The 20,840-nt window shown below is 37.7% G+C and overlaps 1 protein-coding gene across 9 annotated transcripts in view; it reads right to left on the reverse strand.

Moving 5' to 3' along the window:
* The window catches only part of Nol4 (nucleolar protein 4), a 340,254-nt gene that overhangs the window by 128,236 nt on the left and 191,178 nt on the right, over positions 1–20,840 (reverse strand). For 8 of the 9 annotated variants that reach the window (XM_040757904.1, XM_005065339.4, XM_005065340.4 and 5 more), the window contains one exon: positions 4,167–4,447. In XM_040757904.1, coding sequence (XP_040613838.1) covers positions 4,167–4,447 — 281 coding nt within the window. Of the gene's footprint in view, positions 1–4,166; positions 4,448–14,316; positions 14,540–20,840 lie in introns of those variants that run through there. The other variant, XM_040757901.1, reaches the window with a different exon arrangement.

Raw genomic sequence — 20,840 nt, forward strand, 5'->3', positions numbered from 1 at the left:
AGTCTTTGATCCATTTAGACTTAAGTTTTGTGCATAGCAACAGACATAGATGTATCTGCAGTCTTCTACATGCCAATATCCAGTTATGCCAGCACCATTTGTTGAAAATGCTATATTTTTCCATTGTATAATTTTAGCTTCTTTGTCGAAAATCAACTATTCGTAGGTTTGTGGATTAATCTCAGAGTGTTCAATTTGATTCCATTGGTCTACCTGTCTATTTTTGTGCCATTAACAAGCTTTTTTTCAGGACTGTAGCTCTATAATACAGCTTGAAGTCAGGAATAGTGATGCCTCCAGATGTTGCTTTGTTGAGCAGAGTTGTCTTGGCTATCCTGGGTTTTTTGTTTTTCCATATAAAGTTGACAATTGTTCTTTCAAGGTCTGTGAAGAATTGTGCTTGAATTTTCATGGGGATTGCATTGAGTCCGTAGATTACTTTTGGCAGGATTGCCATTTTTGCTACATAGATCCTACCTATCCAAGAGCATGGGGGATCTTTCCATTTCCTGGTGTCTTCTTTAATTTCTTTCTTTTGTTGGTTTTATTTGTTTTGTTATTTTTGAGACAGGGTTTCTCTATATTGTTTTGGAGGCTGTTGGTTTGTTGTAAATAGCTTTTATTATGTTCAGGTATGTTCCTCTTATCCCAGATCTCTCCAAGACCTTTAACATGATTGGGTATTGGATTTTGTCAAAGGCTTTTTATGCATCTAGTAAGATGATCATGTGATTTTTGTTTTTCAGCTTGTTTATATGGTGGCTTCAATTGATGGATTTTCACATGTTGAACTATCCCTGCATCCCTTGAATGAAGCCTACTTGATCACGGTGGATGAGTTTTCTGATGTCTTCTTGGATCCGATTTGCCAGTATTTTATTGAGTATTTTTGCATCAATGTTCATGAGGGATATTGGTCTGAAGTTCTCTTTCTTAGTTGTGTCGTTGTATGGCTTGGGTATCAATGTTATTGAAACCTCATACAGTTTGGCAAAGTCCCTTCTGCTTCTATTGCATGGAATACTTTGAGGAAAATTGGTATAAGCTCTTCTTTGAATTTCTGGTAAAATTTTGCACTGAAGCCATCTTTCCCTTGGCTTTTTTTTTTGGTTGGGAGACTTTTGTTGGGAGACTTTTGATGACTGCTTCTATTTCCTTAGGTGTTATAGGTCTATTTAAATTGCTTGCCTGTTCTTGATTTAATTTTTGCAGGTGATATCTATCCAGAAAGTTGTCCATTTCCTGGAAATTCTTGAGGGGGGAAAATGACAATTCTACTATCCCTTCCTTCCTCTAAGCTACAAGTCTGAATTTACTCAAGTCTGAATTTATTCCAATACCAATAGTTTTCCCTAATTTGAACTCTTACTGTTTTAACATAGGAATATGAACTTGTGAAAGAAAAAAAACCTTCCAGGGCTTGAGAAATGACTCAGTAGTTGGAGCATTTGCTGCCCTTGTAGAGGAGAACAGTTCAGTTTTCAGCACCCACATAGCAGCTCACAGGGACCTGTGATCCCAGTTCCACAGAATCCAGTGCTCTCTTCTGGCCTTTGTGGGCACTTCATGCATTTGGTATATGTATATTCACATTGTCATCCACACATAAAAATTAATTATAAAGATGGTCATCTTCACCCTATCATCTTCTATAACTACAGATTAAGGGTCTCACAAAGAAGTTTGGAGCTTTTGTGAGTTGCTTTTGCTACCTCATCTACTCCTGAGCATGTACCAACTGTTTTAATTCTATAAACATGAGATGTCTAGTTTTTGGTTTTATTCATCTGGTCTATGACTTTTTGAGACTGGGTCTTGCTATGTGGCTCAAACTAACCCCAACCTTGTGATCCTCCTATCTCAGTCTCCTGATAGATTTGAGGCATATGCCTCCATACTCTGTTTTCACATAGATATTTCAACAAATTAAGGGATATAGGCAAGCAGTTTTACCCATTTGGTAACTTCTACAAAGATATGTGTATGATAACAATACCTGAAATCTTTGTTCAGGAAAAATCCAATAGCTACTATTGCTAATATGCTTTAATTAACACAATTTCTCATGTAACAATGAGTGAGAGGGAATAGAAGAGAAGAATAAACCAAGGATAATTCTAGACATAAGATTCAATAAACACACATCATATAAAGAACAGTTTGCCTTTTGGCTCTCTAAACAGCGCCAAAGAAGTTAGCAAGAACAAGTGACTTAACCAGGAACCAAAAAGGGAGCCAAGAAGACTTTTTTTCCAAGAAATGTTAGTAAAATATGAACGAACCAGCTACAGTCAATGTAAGAAACACCAGAGAACCAAAAGTCACAGGAAACCAGAAGTAGACATAATACCCTTACCAAGTCTGTTTTGCACTGACTTTTGTTTATCTGAAAAAAATGATGTTTCATTCAGAAAATTCATTCTAATAACTGGCTGTGTTTTAGAGAAAATCTATCCATTTTTATGTACTGGATCTTCCCTGTGAGTAAAGGCATACTATGAACAAAAATTGGCAGATCCTGATTGATGGCCATGTGGTCAAGATTATCAAAGATTATGTGCCATTTCAAGAGTCAGATATGGATGTTCTGGTGTGTTTAGAACCTGAAGGACCCACATCTCAAAGAAGATTGAAACCAGTTCTCTAGAGGTGCAAATAAGTGACATGAAGATAAAATCTAACAAATTTATTTGAGGCTATATTGGAAAAGGGAGTGAAAGCTCTGTCCTTTTTATCCCTTTGTGATATCTTTTTTAGAGAAGTAAAGATGCATTTAAAAGGCTCAGTGTTGAATTAGAGAAGTTTTCACATCATGAAGATGATTATAAAATAGTCATTGGAGTTGATTAACAACTCCTGAATTTAAATGAGTTTATGGATGCCTTGAGAGCCAAATCTGAAAATTCAGAATTATCATGATGACAAGTAATCCTCTTGTATTCTTATAAATGTTATGTAGTTATCCGGGCTTTTTAAAGATAAGATACTATAGAATGAAGAAAAATGTGTCACTCTAGCCAATAAGTTGTATTCAGTGCTTCAAATGTTAGCAAGTAGAATGCCACTTGTGCTGTGTGGTCTAACTTTGAACCACCAAAGAATGCATCTATGCATTTACCAGAGCAAAATTGGTAGCACTCTCCCTTAGGCAGAAGAGCTTAAGTGTTATATGTCAAGTGACTTGCCTGAAAGAGGATAAAACAGCAGACCCTTGGGCAAGGAGGAGATTTAAATAGAGCCAATTTCAAAAGCATACGGACTTTGCAAATTACAAAATTAATCCAAGTTGAGACATTTTGCTCATTGGATCTATGTCGAAAGTCAGATGTACAACTAGATGTTAAAAGTCTGGATGAATCAAGGACATCAAAAGGAAGAATGATGTAAAAGTCTCAGTTCCGGCCAAAATGCTCTACATCTGATAACAACAGTGTTTTATATCCTCCAATGACAGCTGGATATCCCCTCTGCAACACAACTTGATGAGCTGGACTCATATATTAACAGGATGACTGACATCTATAGAAGAAATTGACTCTTTAATATGAGCACAGCAGAGTCTCCAGTGTGGACACTTTCAAAAATTACAATGTTTTTAGTAATAACCTACATAGAGAGGTTGCAGTATATTTAATATAAAGCACCTAGAAATTAGATATTATGTCTGAAATAGGTTTGGGATCCATTACCTCCTTCTGTACATATTTAATCTACAAATTGCAACTTGGACACAGACACTTCACAGTTCTCTGTCATCCCTTAAGCAAATTAGTGATGAAGCCCCCAGGTCTCAAAGGCAAACCAGAGAATTTAATTGAAATTTTACTGCTCATTCGCCTAGCCAATCTAGAGAAATGAGAAAGTGGTGCTATTATTGTTCAAAATTATGAACTGAGACTAAAAGTTTCATTCTTGTACATGGCAAATTCCCAGGGACTGATCCATAAGTAGATTACAGAAAGGAAATACGTTAAATCAAATGATTCCTGTATAAATAAGACCCACAGCATTGAGATGTGTTTCACTTGGCTCTCTTGCCCCTGACATAATGTCTTGTGAACACGCATGATGCATGACTATGAGTTTATTAGTAATACACACGTGTGCTTTGTCTTGGTATTAATGACCAACATAAAAAACATCAAGCGGTTGTAGTAGAATCTTACCTTGCTTCCATTTTCTCTTGCTTCTCTTTCCATCTTGATGTCAGAGATTAGAAGGTTCTTAAACTTGTTTTTCCCATTACTGCCTTGGTCGTCTATCCTGTATTCTGAAGCCAGCTGCCCAGAGAGGGGGCTGTCGCTCAGGTTCAGAGGCTGTTCTTGCTCCAGCCCAGTTTTGCCATCGATGCTGGAGTCCCCTGTCTCCCTGCCATGAGCTCCTCCTGAAGCAACTGAGCTGTGCCCCAGAGTCTCATTGCCATTAAAGCTCTCTGCAGCAGAGTCATCTGTCAGGAAGAAAGATTGAAGGTTAAGTAATATGCGAGAGCATCTACAACTGGTGTCAACCAAGTTCTGATAGATGCACAGCAGCATGCCTCTGATTTTATTCATTTATGTAATTTAACTATGTAGTAACCTTGTTTTGAAGAGGCAATTATTTTTAATCTAATAAGCACACTAAAACACAAACATGATGTCAAATAAAGAGAAACAGTTCAGTACCTCAAACAATGTGAAAGAAAATCAATTTAACAAAAAGAATGAGACAATTACTAACTGTTTTGCCAATTGATTTGACTCCCACATTAAGAATATCTAGACTGGAGGGCAATTCCCTAATACATGGCAGCTCCTATCCAGGTGGATACATTGATACATTCTTCCTGAGGGTTAAGTATTAAGTAAAATATATTAAAACCACTCAGAATCTTTGTCCCCAAATGTATAGTTTAGGAACTTTTTAACTGTGGATGATTTAAGCTTTGTGTGGAGTTCTGTGAAGTTAAAAATACATGTGTACCTGTGTTGACCTGAATAGCAAAATTATTCAGAAAGACAAAGATCTACAAAAATAGAAAAGTGGATTAATAATAGAAATAGAATATGATATACTTACTCATATCTCTTTTTAGTATATAGGGAAATGTACTTCATGAAGTATTGATAGAAAAAACTAGCTAGGGTGGTTAAGTTATTTCAATATATAAAAGAAAATGCACATGCCACACAGGAAAGGTGTCAGTCCTTCCAGCTGGAAAGACATCAGTACTCACAGACCCAATCCGCAGCTCTCCCTAACCATCCGCACCCAGCCCCAGGTGACCTTGCGTCCTCCTGGGACGCCTCCTCTGCCCACTACCCACACCCTCAATGTTCCAGGGTCCCGTTCCTGGCATCAAGAGGACCTGCCCACACAGGAAAGACATAAGCTGTTCCAGACCCCACCTTCTGGTGTGCCCAGCTTCAGCTTCAGGAAAGAAGGAGACCAGTGGAGGCAGAAAGGCCCCACCTGCACCCACTAGAAGATGATATGGGAAGAAGACAGAATAAGAACTCACTCACCAATAGAAAGACTAACAGGACCCCACCAGAATCTGACCTGAAAAGCACAACATAGATTAAGCAGAAGAGATAGACCTTAAAAATTATTTTATGAAGATGATAGAGACCTCAAAGAGGAAACAAGGAAATCCCTTAAAGAAAAAGAAAAATAAAACAAACAAAAATACATGAAATGGAGGAAAAGACGAACTAAAAAATTCAAGAAATAAACAAATCTCTCAAAGAATCAAAGAGTACCAAGAAAAACAACCAAAAAATGAAGGAAACAACTGAAACAGTTGAAGGATTGAAAGCTGAAATAGAAACAGTAAAGAAAACACAGAATGAGGGGATGCTGGAAATAGACAAGCTGGGTAAATGAACAGGAACTACAGATGCAAGTATCACAAATAGAATACAAGAGACAGAAGAGAGAATCTCAGATGTTGAAGACTCATTAGAGGATATACAGTCATCAACCAAAGAAAATCTCAAAATCAACAAATCCCTAACACAAATATCCAGGAAATATGGGACACTGGGAAGAAGACAAACCTGAGAATAATAGGTAAAGAAGTTGAAGAAATACAGCTCAGAGGTACAGAAAACATATTCAACAAAATCATAGAAGAAAACTTCCCTAATCTAAAGAAGGATATGCCTATAAAATACAAGAATCTTTGGTCTACAAAGCGAGTTCCAGGAAAGCCTCCAAAGCAATACAGAGAAACCCTGCCTCGAAAAAAAAAACAAAAAAAGAACACCAAATAGGCTATACCAGAAAAATAAGTCACCTTGCCACATAATAATCAAAACATCAAACCTAGAGAGTAAATAGAAAATACTAAGAGCAGCTAAAGGAAAAGGCCAAGTAACATATAAAGGCAGACCTATCTGAATTACACCTGACTTCTCAATGGAAAAAATGAAAGCCAGAAGATCCTGGACAGATGTTCTACAAATGCTAAGGGAACATAGATGCCAGCCCAGACTGCTATATCCAGCAAAGCTTTCAATTACCATAGATGGAGAAAACAAAATATTCCATTACAAAGCCAGATTTAAACAATACATATCCATGAATCCATCTCTACAGAAAGTGCTGCAAGGAAAACCTAGACCCAATGAAGATAACTACACTCACAAAGACACAGGCAGTAGATAATCCCAATTTACCAAACATCAAAAGAGAAAGGGAGGAGAACCTACACACAATAACTCCACTACCAATAAATCAAGCACAAACAAGAATCATCAATCAGTGGTCATTAATATCCCTCAATGTCAATGGTCTCAATTTACCCATAAAAAGACACAAACTAGCAGAATGGATACGAAGACAGAACCCATCCTTCTGCTGCATACAAGAAACACATCTCAACATCAAAGACAGACGGTATCTCAGAGTAAAGGGTTGGGAAAAGATTTTCCAATCAAACGGGCGCAAGAAACAAGCTGGTGTATCAATCCTAATATCTAACAAATTAGACAACAAATTAAAATCAATCAAAAGAGATGAAGAAGGACATTTCATATTCATCAAAGGAAAAGTCCATCAAGATGAAGTCTCAATTCTGAACATCTATGTTCCAAAAACAAAGGCACCCACATTGGTGAAAGAAACATTACTAAAGCTAAAATCTCACAGAAAAATCTCACACACTAGTAGTAGGAGACTTCAACACTCTGATCTCACCGCTAGACAGGACCTCCAGACAGAAACTTAACAAAGAAACAAAATAACTAATAGGATTGTGGGGAGTGGAGAAGGGGAGGGTAGAAGGAGATGGGAGAAAGAGAGAGAGAAAAGGGGAGGGGAGAGGAGGACATGGGAGAGCAGGAAGGTCAAGCCAGGGTAAGAATAGGGGAGAAAAGGATGGGAGATACCAGAAAAGAGGGAGCCAGTAAAAGTTGAGGAAAAATTTGGCACTAGTGAGATCTTCACAGATCTACAAGAATGACATCAATTGGCATTAAGGCTAACTTAAATGCCCTTGTATGATAATGAGAATTATGACTACCTTATATGCTATCCTAGAATCTCATCCAATGCCTGATGAAGGCAGAGGCAGACATCCACATCTGTGAACCGAACTGAACTCCTGGAATCCAGTTGCAAAGAAGAGTGATGATCAAAGGAATCAAGATCAGGCTGGCAAACACACAGAGGCAGCTAACCTAAACAAGGGGGAACACATGGATCCCAGTCTGATGACTGAGGGGCCAGCATGGGACTGATCAAGACACCCTAAGAAGGCCTTGGCAATCTGTGGGACCTAGGAGAGTGGAGCAATATTTATTCCTGGCATACAGAAGGACTCTGGAAACCCATACCACGTGGAGGGATGCTCTCTTAGACTGGACACATGAGGAAGAACCTGGGCCCTTCCCGGGATGATGTGACAGACCTTGAAAATCACACATGGAGGCCCCTGCCCTCCCCGGGGATTGAAGGGGGGTGCAATGGGGGTGATGTGTTGGGAGGATTGGGGGTGGGGGAGGATGGGAAGGAGATGGAACTGAAAGTGACATGCATAAAAAGTTAAATAAAAATATATGAAAAAAGAAGTTATAACACAATTGGCTTTAACAGACAACTATAGAACATTCCACCCAAACACAAAGGGATATACCTTCTTCTCAGCACCACGTGGAACCTTCTCTAAAATCGACCATATAATAGGAAACATAGCAAACCTACACAGATACAAAATGATTGGAATAACCCCCTGTATCTTATCAGACCACCATGCATTAAAATTAGAATTCAACAATAAAACATATCTCAGAAATCCTACAAACCCATGGAAATTGAACAATGCACAACTGCACCACGCCTGGGTAAAGGAAGAAATAAAAATGGAAATTAAAAACTTCTTGGATTTCAATGAGAATGAAGACGCAACATACCCAAACTTATGGAACACTCTGAAAGCAGTGCTGAGAGGAAAGTTCCTAGCACTAAGTGTCACATGAAGAAACTGGAGAACAGGCATACTAGAGAATTAATAGCACAGCTGTATGTTCTAGAAAAAAGGAAGCAAACTCACCCAGAAGGAGTAGACACCAGGAAATAATCAAATTGAGGGAGGAAATAATCAAGTAGAAACCAGGAAATCATTGCAAAGAATCAATGAAACAAAGAGTTGGTTCTTTGAGAAAATCAACAAGATAGACAAACCTTTGTCCAAACTAGCCAAAAGGCAGAGAGCATGCTAATTAACAAAATCAGAAATGAAAAGGGGGACACAACAATGGACACTGAAGAAATCCAGAGAATTATCAGGGCATACTTTGAAAACCTGTACTCCACAAAATCGAAATTTAAAGGAAATGGACAATTTCCTGGACAGATATAACTTACCAAAATTAAATCAAGAACAGATAACAATCTAAACAGACCTATAATCCTTAATGAAATAGAAGCAGACATCAAAAGTCTCCCAACCAAAAAAAATCCCAGGCCCAGATGGCTTCAGTGCAGAATTCTACCAGAAATTCAAAGAAGAGATAATTTCAATACTCCTCACAGTGTTCCACACAATAGAAGGGGGAGGTTCACAGCCAAACTCTTTTTACAAGGCTACAACTACCTTGGTACCCAAGCCACACAAAGACACAACTAAGAAAGAGAACTATAGACCAATTTCCCTCATGAACATCGATGCAATAATACCCAATAAATTACTAGAAAACCGGATTCAAGAACACATCAAAAAAACCATCCACCATGATCAAGTAGGCTTCATCCCAGGAATGCATGGATGGTTCAACATTAGAAAATCTATCAATGTAATCCACCATATAAACAAACTGCAAAATATAAACCATATGATCATCTCACTAGATGCTGAAAAAGGCAACACTACTTCATGATAAAGGTCCTAGAGAGATCAGGGATAACAGGAACATACCTGAACATAGTAAAAGCAATATACAGTAAACCAACAGCTAACCTCAAACTAAATGGAGAGAAACTCAATGCAATTCCTCTAAAATCAGGAACAAGACAATGTTGTCCAATCTCTCCATATCTCTTCAATATTGTATTTGAATTTCTACCTAGACCAATAAGACAACAAAAGGAGATCAAGGGGATACAAATAGGAAAAAAAGAAGTGAAGCTTTCACTCTTTGCAGATGATATGATAGTTACATAAGTGACCCGAAAACTCTGCAAGGGAACTCTTAAAGCTGATAAATACCTTCAGCAAAGTGGCAGGATACAAGGTTAACTCAAAAAAATCAGTAGCCCTATTATATACAGATGATAAAGTGGCTGAGAAAGAAATCAGAGAAACTTCACCCTTTAAAATAGCCATAAACAAATATCTGGGGATAATGTTAACTAAGAAGTGAAAGACCTGTATATCACGAACTTTGAGTCTCTAGAGAAAGAAATCAAATAGGATACCAGAAAATGGAAAGATCTCCCATGCTCTTCGGTTGGTAGGATCAACATAATAAAAATGGCAATCTTGCCAAAAGCAACCTACAGATTCAATGCACTCCCTATCAAAATTCGGGCACAATTCTTCACAGACCTTGAAAGAACAATAATCAACTTTATATGGAAAAACAAAAGACCCAGGATAGCCAAAAAACCCTATACAATAAAGGAACTTCAGGAGGCATCACCATCCCTGACTTCAAGCTCTATTACAGAGGTATAGTCTTGTAAACAGCTTGATATAGACAGGTAGACCAATGGAATCGAACTGAACACTCTGAGATTAATCCACACACCTATGAACTTTTGATTTTTGACAAAGATGCTAAAATTGTACAATGGAGAAAAGAAAGCATCTTCAACAAATAGTGATGGCATAACTGGATATTGGCATGCAAAAGACTGCAGGTAGATCCATGTCTATTGCCTTGCACAAAACTTAAGTCACAATGGATCAAAGACCTCATTATAATTCAGCCACACTGAAACTCTTAGAAGAGAAAGTAGGAGATACTCTTCAATGAATTGGTACAGGAGACTGCTTCCTATACATAACGCCAGTAGCACAAACACTGAGATCAACAATTAACAAATGGGACCTCCTGAAACTAAGAAGCTTCTGCAAGGCAAAGGATACAGTCAACAAGACAAAAAGGAAGTCCACAGAATGGCAAAAGATATTCACTAACCCCATATCTGACAGAGAGCTAATCTCCAAAATTTACAAAGAACGGAAGAAGCAAGGCTCCAAAGCACCAAAGAATGCAATTAAAATGTGGGGTATAGAACTAATAGAGAATTCTCAATAGGAAAGTCTGAAATGGCTGAGAGACACTTGAGAAAGTGCTCAACATCCTTAGCCATTAGGGAAATGCAAATCAAGACAACTTTGAGATACTATCTTACTCCTGTCATAATGGCTAAAATCAAAAACACCAATGACAATTTATGCTTGAGAGGATGTGGAGAGAGGGGAACACTCCTCCACTGCTGGTGGGAGTGCCAACTCATACAGCCACTTTGGAAATCAGTATGTAGATTCCTCAGGAAAATGGGAATCAATCTACCACAAGACATAGCAATTCCACTCTTAGGCATATATCCAAAAGATGCAAATTCCTACAACAAGGATGTCTTGTCTGTTCCACTATGTTAATAAAGCATTATTTGTAATAGCCAGAACCTGGAAGCAACCTAGATACCCCTTAACTGAAGAGTGGATAGAGAAAATGTGTTACATTTACACAATGGAGTACTACTCAGCAGAAAAAAAAACACAATGATATCTTGAAACTTGTAGGCAAATGGATAGCACTAGAAGAAGCTGTCCTGAGTGAGGTAACCCAGTCACAAAAAGACAAACATGCTATGTACTTACTCATGTATGGATTTTAGACATGGATCAGGAGAGTGCCAGTCTGCAATTCCACTGACAGAGAGTCTGGGAAACAGGAAAAAACCTAAGATAGATATGCATGGTACCCCAGAGAAGAGGAATGAGGCAAGATCTCATGAACAGATTGGGAACATGGTGGGGGGTGGGTGGGAGTGGGAACTGAGAAGAAGAAAGGGGAGGAAGAGGAGGAGAGAGTAGGTCATGGGGGAACAGGAAGGTTGAGTGGGGCATAGAATAGGGGGAGAACAGGATGAGAAATACCATAATTGGGGGAGTCATAGGTTTGAAGAGAGATCTGGCACCAGTGAGACCTCTAGCTATCTACAAGGATGACACCAACTGGCAAGCTAAGCAATAGTGGAGAGACTACCCTGAATGCCCATTCCTGATAATGAACTTGACGTCTACCTTATATGCCATTCTAGAACCTTCATCCAGTGACTGATGGAAGCAGAGGCAAACACCCACAGCTAAACACTGAACTGAATCCATGGAACTGAGTGACAGAGAGAGAGGAGTGATTAGCAAATTGGCGAAACCAGCAGAGACAGCTGATCTGAACAAGGGAAGCTCTTGAACTCCAGACTGACACCTGGGAGGCCAGCATGGGACTTATCCAGACTCCCAGAGTGTGAGGAGGCCTGGACAATCTATGGGTCCCTGAGCAGTGGATCAGTGTTTATCCCTTTCATATAAACGGACTTTGTGTGTCCGTAACATAAAGAGGGATGATCTCTCAACCTGGACTCTTAGCTGAGTGCCTGGACCCTGCCCTGAGTGAAATGACAGACTCTAGATATCCCATATGTGGAAGGAAGTGTGGATAGGGTTGGAGGCTGGGGGATGATGGGGAGGTACAGGAGGAGGGGAGGGAGAGGGAACTGGGTTTGACATGTGAAGCAAGCTATTTAAAATTAAAGTAACTAAAAAGAAAATAAATATAAAATTTACATAAAAAATTACATTGTATTTTTCTTATGTCAGATTTACCATGAACTATGAAGGTCAACAGTGAACACATGTGAGAAGCTGTTTCTTTAAAAGGGTGTTAGTGGATATTAACTGTAATAATATAAGTGAATAAGAGGAGTAAAATGCACTTTGATGTTTGCACACTTTTGGATGTTATGAAATATGCATTGTTTTGTAGATTGTAATGGATCAATTCCATTCACAGAAATTCACACTGACACTCTGAAGCAGGTCTGTTCATTTACCTACCATCTCTTTTATGCCTACTCAATACCCAATATGTATATAAATACTTGGCTGTGGGGGCTCTGCTTTCAGTGAATTCACAAGTAATTAAAGGGACAGAAAAGCAAACGTAATACAGACATATACAGTTGCCATGCCAGGCAAGAAACAAAGACTTCTGAAATTATGGGGATATGAATGGAGCTCCTAGAAAAAGATCGTGCCAGGTGAACCCGTTGGGAATCCTCCAGGCAGGGGGTCAGCGTGAGCAAAGCCATGGACAGAAGGATGTTCAGGGGGAAGCGGATGTAAGGATCACGGTGAGCACTGCAGACAGATTGGGGAAAGAAGAGTCTTAGGGAGTGGCAAGTCTATTAGAAGGCTGGACCCTCACTTGGGCACTTTAGATCTGTTTGGGGAGATGACAGGAAACTGACAGGAGGGTGACAGGACAACAGAAAGAAATTTCTGATATTGTAGTTTGTAGACATTACTCAGACGTTTAGGAACACAGTGGTATGAAGGAAGTAGAAGGAAAGTTGAGAGGGGATCAGTTAAAAGAATCAGAAACCATTAAAGTTGGCATCTGTGAAGGCTGGGGTTGGCAGGGAGAGAAAAAAGAACCATGAAGAGCAGAAATGGGACAGCCAGGATGAGCAACAGGGTCCCAGCATGGAAGGCAAAGAACAGGTAATTAATTTAAATTAAATGACTTAAACAATAATTTAAAGCATTTTTGTGAAAAAGTTAAAGCATACTTAACTGGAAAAAAATATACCACCTTACACACTTCATATTTCCAATCAAAACAGGGTTATGAACAAAGGATATATACAAAGAAATGTTCAAGAGACTGCATCAGACAACATAATGGTAGTTTCCATGGCTATATATTTGAGAAAGCAAAACCAACTTTTTGACAATGAAATGTGTACTATGTTAAAATACAGAATTAAAGGGAATGATCTATAAATGTAATTTGGAAAAATGTGTGATATTTTGTTCTAATTGAAGCATTTATTTTAGTACACAATGGGTTATTTATTTTTGTTGTTATTTCATGCAAAGAAAGTCTAAAGGAGATCACAATGGACATATTTAAATAAACTGTTTTTACTTATAAACACATGTACTAACTTTTTTCACTAGAATCCTCTGAAATTATATCAAACATTCCCTGTAAGAAAGATTTACCGATACAGAATAAATAACCTAAATACATGTTATATTTTAAACTAAATCCATGCTAGCACAAAGCAAGACAAATTTCTATTATTGCTAAAACTTACATCCACTAACATGACATATAGACAGCACATAGGTAAAGTTCTTTATATATTAGGTTGGATGAGAATTACCATTTGGGAGAATATTTTACAAGTAAATATATTTAATTATAATTCCCATATAAAATATAAGCAATGTGAGAAATATTTTTAGATGGAGTAGTTCACTCCAGATGTTACCAAGGTAACTAAACTCAATAGCTTTATATATTTGATTCCTAGGTAAATTAATGTATTTTAGAGAAGAAATCAGTAAACTGATTTGTATAATATATACTTACATGTCTTATAATTTAAATGGTTAAAGGTAACATTTCATGATAAAGTTTTTTTAAAAAATCACATTTGAAACAAATTTTAGAGGTTTTCATTTAGATAAATCAATCTAGAGCAATGAATAAACATTAAATAGAGGATAAATTAACACACGTTTTTTTTTTTGTCTTGCCTCACCCAACCACACTAGCAAATCTTAAATTCTGAAGTTTATCCTAACCAACTCACAATTCATTGCCTTCTTGCCCAGTGCAGCTGGCTCCATCCACCTTGGCTACTGGTATGGATAGCTGGCTGCTACACCGAGAGAAGTTTTGAGTTGTGGAGTTCGTGCGTTGAGGGAATGGGCTTCGGGTTCTCAGATCAAGGCTGATGGGTCTTTCCTCAAGGCTTATATCAAGTCTGTATTAAGTCTGAAGAAAACACCGCGCTTGGAGCTTGTGTGCACAGGGGTGCTCAGGGTACCTAGCAACAGATGAGAATGTGGAATGCATTCACACAATGGCGTGGAATCCACTGATGTGGGGAAGGCAGGGGGATGTTTGGATTCAGTCCTCCTTAGACGAGTTTTGATGAAGTGAAATTAGTGTTGAGGAGGCTCGCACGCCTTTTATCTTTGCTCTAGTTCCTGTGGATAGGTTGTGATACCAAGTGGATGTCTATCCATCTTATTCTGTCTCCTTCTTTACTCCCCATTCCAACCATCGGTAGCAAGGACCTGGAAACACTATGGTTGCTTTAAACACTCCCATTAGTGTTTTACATGGAGGTCATTTTAATTGCAAGTAACTTTCGGGGTTAGATTTCACCCTGTGAAACTGACTAAACTTTATAATTGTCTACAGTGTACAGGTGTTCCTGTTCGTATTTGACTATGAAATTGTGAGTCTGTGTATACAGTGTTTTTCTCCTACCTATATGTGTGTGTATGTGTGTATGTATATGGGTGTATGTATGTGTATGTGTGTATGTATGTGTGTGTATGTGTGTGCACACACATGCACGTGCCTGCATTTGCATGTGTGAATACTCTTAAGCATCTGACTTTCAGCCACTCTCTGTAACCCTTTAGATCGGCCACCTTGAGAGAATGAACAGGAAAAATGCATCTATACTTAAAAATCTATACTTTGAAGCTTACTCCTAAAATATGGGTTAGATGCTTACAGCTCTGAGCAGACTTTTCCTTTTTGTTGTTTTCAACCTTAAATGCATTACATTTATTAACTAAGGATAAGTTGTTCTTTGATGCATTCCTGAAATTTTTCATGTATCTTGGTATAATATGAACTTCAGATCCAAAACACAAATGTAGATAATCTTGCTCCAAAAGATAGCACTGTATAAACAGAAGAAAAAAAGGATGTTTCAAAGTTCTTTCAGAATCTATCTGCTTGTGAGATCAGGTGCAAGTACCCTTAATATCTGTAGATGTCATCTATAACCTCAGTGCCCTGCAAGATTTAGACCTATGTGTGTGCTTGGGGGGTCTAGACCTCACCTCTCACTCCAGAATTCCCTCTGCACCAGATAGGGAGGCAAGCGATTCTCTCCCATCTTTCATTATCTTACACATCAGAATTTAAAGCCTGACTCCTGATGTCCTGCACTTTCAAGACAGGAAAACATATCTGTCAAAATGTACAACCCAGCACCTCACGGGCTCAGGCAGGAGGAACATGTGTTTGAAACCTGGCTATCAAATCAAACATCCTTTAAAATAATAAATAAATAAGATCAAATAGTCTGTCACTTTTGTTTGCGTTGTACAGTGTTCTTTGGATTATGTATTATTTGACAATATCTTGAATATATACAGAAAAATGAAGCCAAGGCTTGAAGTCAACATATAAACAGCAAGGACAAATTTACTGTGGTAAATAATGCTTGTATAACAAACACTGATTTTTAAACCATAAAATTGATTTAGTGAAGGTGAGCAAATAATACCTTCAGCTTTTAAGTAAACTAATACTTCATAAGGTGGTCCTGTTGCTTTTGTTTGATAACCTTTAATTTATTGTAAAAATTAGGTTTAATTTAAGAGGATAATATAGAGAGTGCATAGATACAAGGTAGCTCCTTCAAGGTATGTAACTAAACATTGATTAAACAGTGAAGCTAGTTACCTATCAGCAAAATGTGATCTTGATTATTTATTTTGTATTAATAAACTTGTATTGTTTTACCAGGGACTAGCAAAGGGACTCACTTGTTGTGAACACTTGCTCCTCTTCAGAACATCCAGCATGTAGTTGCTCATAAATTTCTGTAACTCTAGTTCCAGGGGAGCTAACTTTCTCATTTGGTATATATATATATACTGGCAAATATATATATATATATATACTGGCAAATATATATATATATATACTGGCAAATACTCATATGCATAAAAAATTAAAATAAACAAACTTCTATTAAACTCAGTGGACAAGATGCTCTATTGGGCACGGTGAATCCAAAGATAAACCATATAAAACTTTTATCTTAAGAAAAAGTAATCCATCAAGCCCAGAGTAAAACTCTTGAGAGTTCCCTGTGATTAATACAGAGGTAAAAATAATATAAATTCATCTCCAGATGAATGAACATCACAAATATCCAAGGAAGTGGAAGTCACTATTATTTAGGTACAGTTTAAGTTAGGTAAAACAGGACCATGGTATCAAGGTTTCAGGCAATGCCTGGTACAAGAGGGAGACTGAAGAACAAAAATCCATGCATATGCATCAAGTTTATCCAAATAAGAACCACTCACAAGAAACTCCATAGGCACACAAAGAGATAGGAGGCATTTCTGTATGATACTATGGGGGGGGGTGTGGACTTCAAAGAACTATAGGTACTTTGCTATAGATTCTTGTTTTCTTGTCCCAGGGAAGGAACTTGAAGAAATTCATGGGTGAGATCAGTCTAGTCTCAGGAGAGGCCATTGATCTCTAAGTGACCTCTAAGGAACTATCAAATGACCCATGGCAAAGCTACCTCCCAATTCTAAGATGATCCAGTGCTGTACATAAAAATTAATATAATAATTTCAGTGGCTTACTAATTGTCTAAACTGCAAAACAGTATTTGAAGTATACCCGTTGGCATGTTTCATATTTTGAAGAAGTGAGTTTCTGATGGAAAATGATGTGTATACACATTTTAATCTTCTCAGCACAACTTGATGATATGTCATTCATACACACACACACACACACACACACCATGCCATGAGACTGATCCATCCACAGACTCCAGGACAGATGTTCTTGAGTTAGCTAACCTGACATTTATTTGCCTTAAATTGTACCTAAATAACCAATACCATTGTTGGTTTTAAAATCCCTTTCCATAGAACTGCTTTAGCACACATCACTGTGAGTTGGTTTTCTTCCCTTTCTTGCATGACTTTCCTTTTCTTGATTTTCAAAATGTGTATTGTTAGCCAATTAGAGTTTAAATTTTCATAAACTAAGCATTTTACATCATTTTCCTTTATCCATTTTCACATATGTGTGTGTTTACATGGTACACTGTGTGTATGTGTATGTATGTTCATGATGCATGCAACTACATGCATGTTTTTGCCAGTGTTAGTAACCATTGTTGGTAACCATTCCTGGTGTGCTTCTATCTTACTTACAGAGACAGGCTTTGCCAGTAAAACACAGAGTTCCTCTACATGGCTTGGCTGGTTAATGATCTTATTCTAGGATTCTCCTGTCTCCACTTTCTGAGCCTGAAATTATATGATTGCCAGCATTTATGCATACTCTGGGGATCTGAACTCAGGCCCTCATGCTTGTCTGGTAGGTATAGCAGCTGCTGAGCCATTTTAGCAAACCTTAGATATTTTACATATTATACATCTTTGTGCTCGTTTGCAGAACCTAGACTAGTTTTTGACACAAAACTAACATCACAGATACAGACAAAAATTAAAAACCAGATATAGATAATAGACTGAAAACATCAAAGACAAGAGAAAGCAATAATGCTTACATGGATGGTGTCCATAGACTTGTGAAGCTACCATTAAGTAAAACTAAGATGATCCTATAGACTATGTAATGTTTAGCTTTATACAGCAGACATTATTTACAATGACAAAATATGTTAAGGTTAAGATAAACCTATGAGAATTATTGTACAGCAGCCAGTATATTCAAGGCACGCTTGTAGAAAACCACCTTCGGGATATGTACCTGAAAACACATTAAGTAGACGAAAGAAACAAGACATTCTCATACATTAGTATAAATGGTTCTTCTATTAGAAAATTATCTGAAAAATTCTAGAAGATTTATCATTAACTATTACAAATAGATAACTAAGGCTCACAAACAGAGATTTAAAGTAACATTCTGAAAAGAAATGTTCTAACTGAAGCTAAAACTAATGTGATACAAAAGGATGTTGCCCTATGCTAGCACTTAGCCCAGCAACAAATCGAGGGACTATTTTTTTTTACTGTATAACAATAAATCAGAATGTACTTTATTAAGAACTGAAAAGAAATAAAAATATATAAAGACGCAGCTACAGTAAGTTTATGTATGAAACAAATGCCTTTTGGCTGGATAGGATATTGGCTAGCTTCAATTTGATCCTTATGAGTACAGTCAGGGTTGCTAGGCACATCACAGAGTGTCCCAGACACCTCATGGTAGGACGAATAAATGAAAGTAAACAGAGAAAGGGTTCCTTGACTATCTAGATCAGATCTAGTCTTGAATGGAACCTGAAGTGATCCACCACAGAAGACAAAGAACAAACCAGGTTAGGAGGCATGTCCTCAGAAGTCACACAAAGCATCCCTTGTTCTGCTTTGCAGAAGGGAAGATGTTACCATGATAATTCCTGTTGGCAAAGAGAAGAACTCACTCTAGATATACACCCAGCAAGCCCCTGAATCTTGACATCTGAATGAAGAAACTGAATTATGTCATGTCCAGTGAAGCTTGCTTATCACCAGTACAATTTATGGTTTGGAACCCGAGGTTTACAAACTTTTCCTGGATATCCTTGGTATTTCACCCTTATACCTAGGTCTCACCTCCACTGGTGTATATAAATTAGTCAGCAAACATATCAGTTAATTCAAAATTGTAGATTGTATATTCTCTAAAGAAAAATAAAACAACTCTTCAGTTCAGGACAACAGGCTGTCTCTGTACAACCACTAGATACAAGAGCTGGATATAACTTATATGTACTTTAGTTTCATCTGGAAAAAAATGCAGCTGCAGGTTGCTTATGTGAAGTAATCCTCACAAGTGTCTTTGGGTACAGGAGATTGTGTAGTGACGTGTGATGGTGCAATGTGTGGGTTAGCAGTCATTTGTCAGGTGCTTAGGTGACCCACAGGGAGATCCGTAGAGTGTTCTTTCCCTCATAATCGGCAAGTTTAGGCTTTTGTAGGCATCTCCTCTTCCCAGGTTGGAATAATGAGAGCCGTGCAACAAAGGAAAGGAGTCATAGGAATGAGGTATTTTCTAACCCCTACAGAGTATAAAAACTGTAATCACTGAACTTTCACTCTTTTTCTAGCCATCTATCACCCTTACTTGTTACTAGGTGATCATTTTTCCCATGGGTTCTGTCAGATACTCTGCAATAGATTTTCCAATAGTTATCAACTTCTGTGCTTATTTTGCTTAATAAGCTGTTCCTTTTACTATCCCCCAAACAAAAAAAAAGCAACATTAATGTTTGTCTTACTAGTGTGAACTTTTCTTTTGCTTTTGAGAAAAATCTATTGTCTCAATTAGCTCCAGATGTCAACTTGACACAGCTCAAAGTTCAGTTCCTCCTTTTGCTCCTGCCCTGACTGCCCTCAATGACGGACTGTTACCTGGAGATGTAAGATGAAATAAGCCCTTTCCTCACGAAATTGTTTTGGTCACATTATTTATCACACCAACAGAAAGCAAAGTAGGACACCCAGAAAAAGTGATATCACAAAGCTTTGGGATGGTAAATATCCTTCCCATGAGGACAATGGCTGAGTAAAAATGTATATAACTTCACTAAAAATCCAACAATCACTGTAGGATGACAACACAGATAACCCAATCAAATCCAGCAAGAATATCTAAGAAAATAGAACACATGTATAAATTGAACGTTGAAAGGACTCCAAGCTACATAACAGAATACAGTCAAAACACTAGGGGGTTTTATAACTGAGGAGACAACACATTCAGAGGTCATGAAATGGGGTATAATTGAGTAGCATATCTGAAGCATTTAATATGTTTCTTTTACCTGCAAGGGACATGTAAAACCAAAGCTAGGATGGCATAGAGATTCAGTTTTTATACAGCTTCTGTAAGAGCATTTGTGTAAACTCATCCAGGTGTTGACTAAGTGTCTCTGTCTTAGAAGAATCCAAGGGCAGCTACTAGGAAGAAAGCTCTTTTGTCTTTTTAACCCATTTTGTTTGGTACAAGTCAGATATTCAATAACTACTTATAGGCTTAGACTATTACAGGAGCTCTCCACCTCACTGGTAGTTTTTATATGAGAACTAAGCTGTAATACTTCCTATAGCCTTAAATGTTTTTAGTTTTCATATGCATTAGAGACTGTGAGAAATTAAGAGGCCTCCTATTTACTGTCCCTCATCCTAATTTCCCAAACCTGCAAATATCATCAAACATCATTCCCTTGATCATGCTATATTATGTGGTGCAATTGATATTAGATAGGGATATTAGCAGACTGAACATGATTAATTAATCATGAGGACCATTAGAATC

This window comes from Mesocricetus auratus, unplaced genomic scaffold, assembly GCF_017639785.1.
Source record: "Mesocricetus auratus isolate SY011 unplaced genomic scaffold, BCM_Maur_2.0 Super-Scaffold_100015, whole genome shotgun sequence".
Lineage (NCBI taxonomy): Eukaryota > Metazoa > Chordata > Mammalia > Rodentia > Cricetidae > Mesocricetus > Mesocricetus auratus.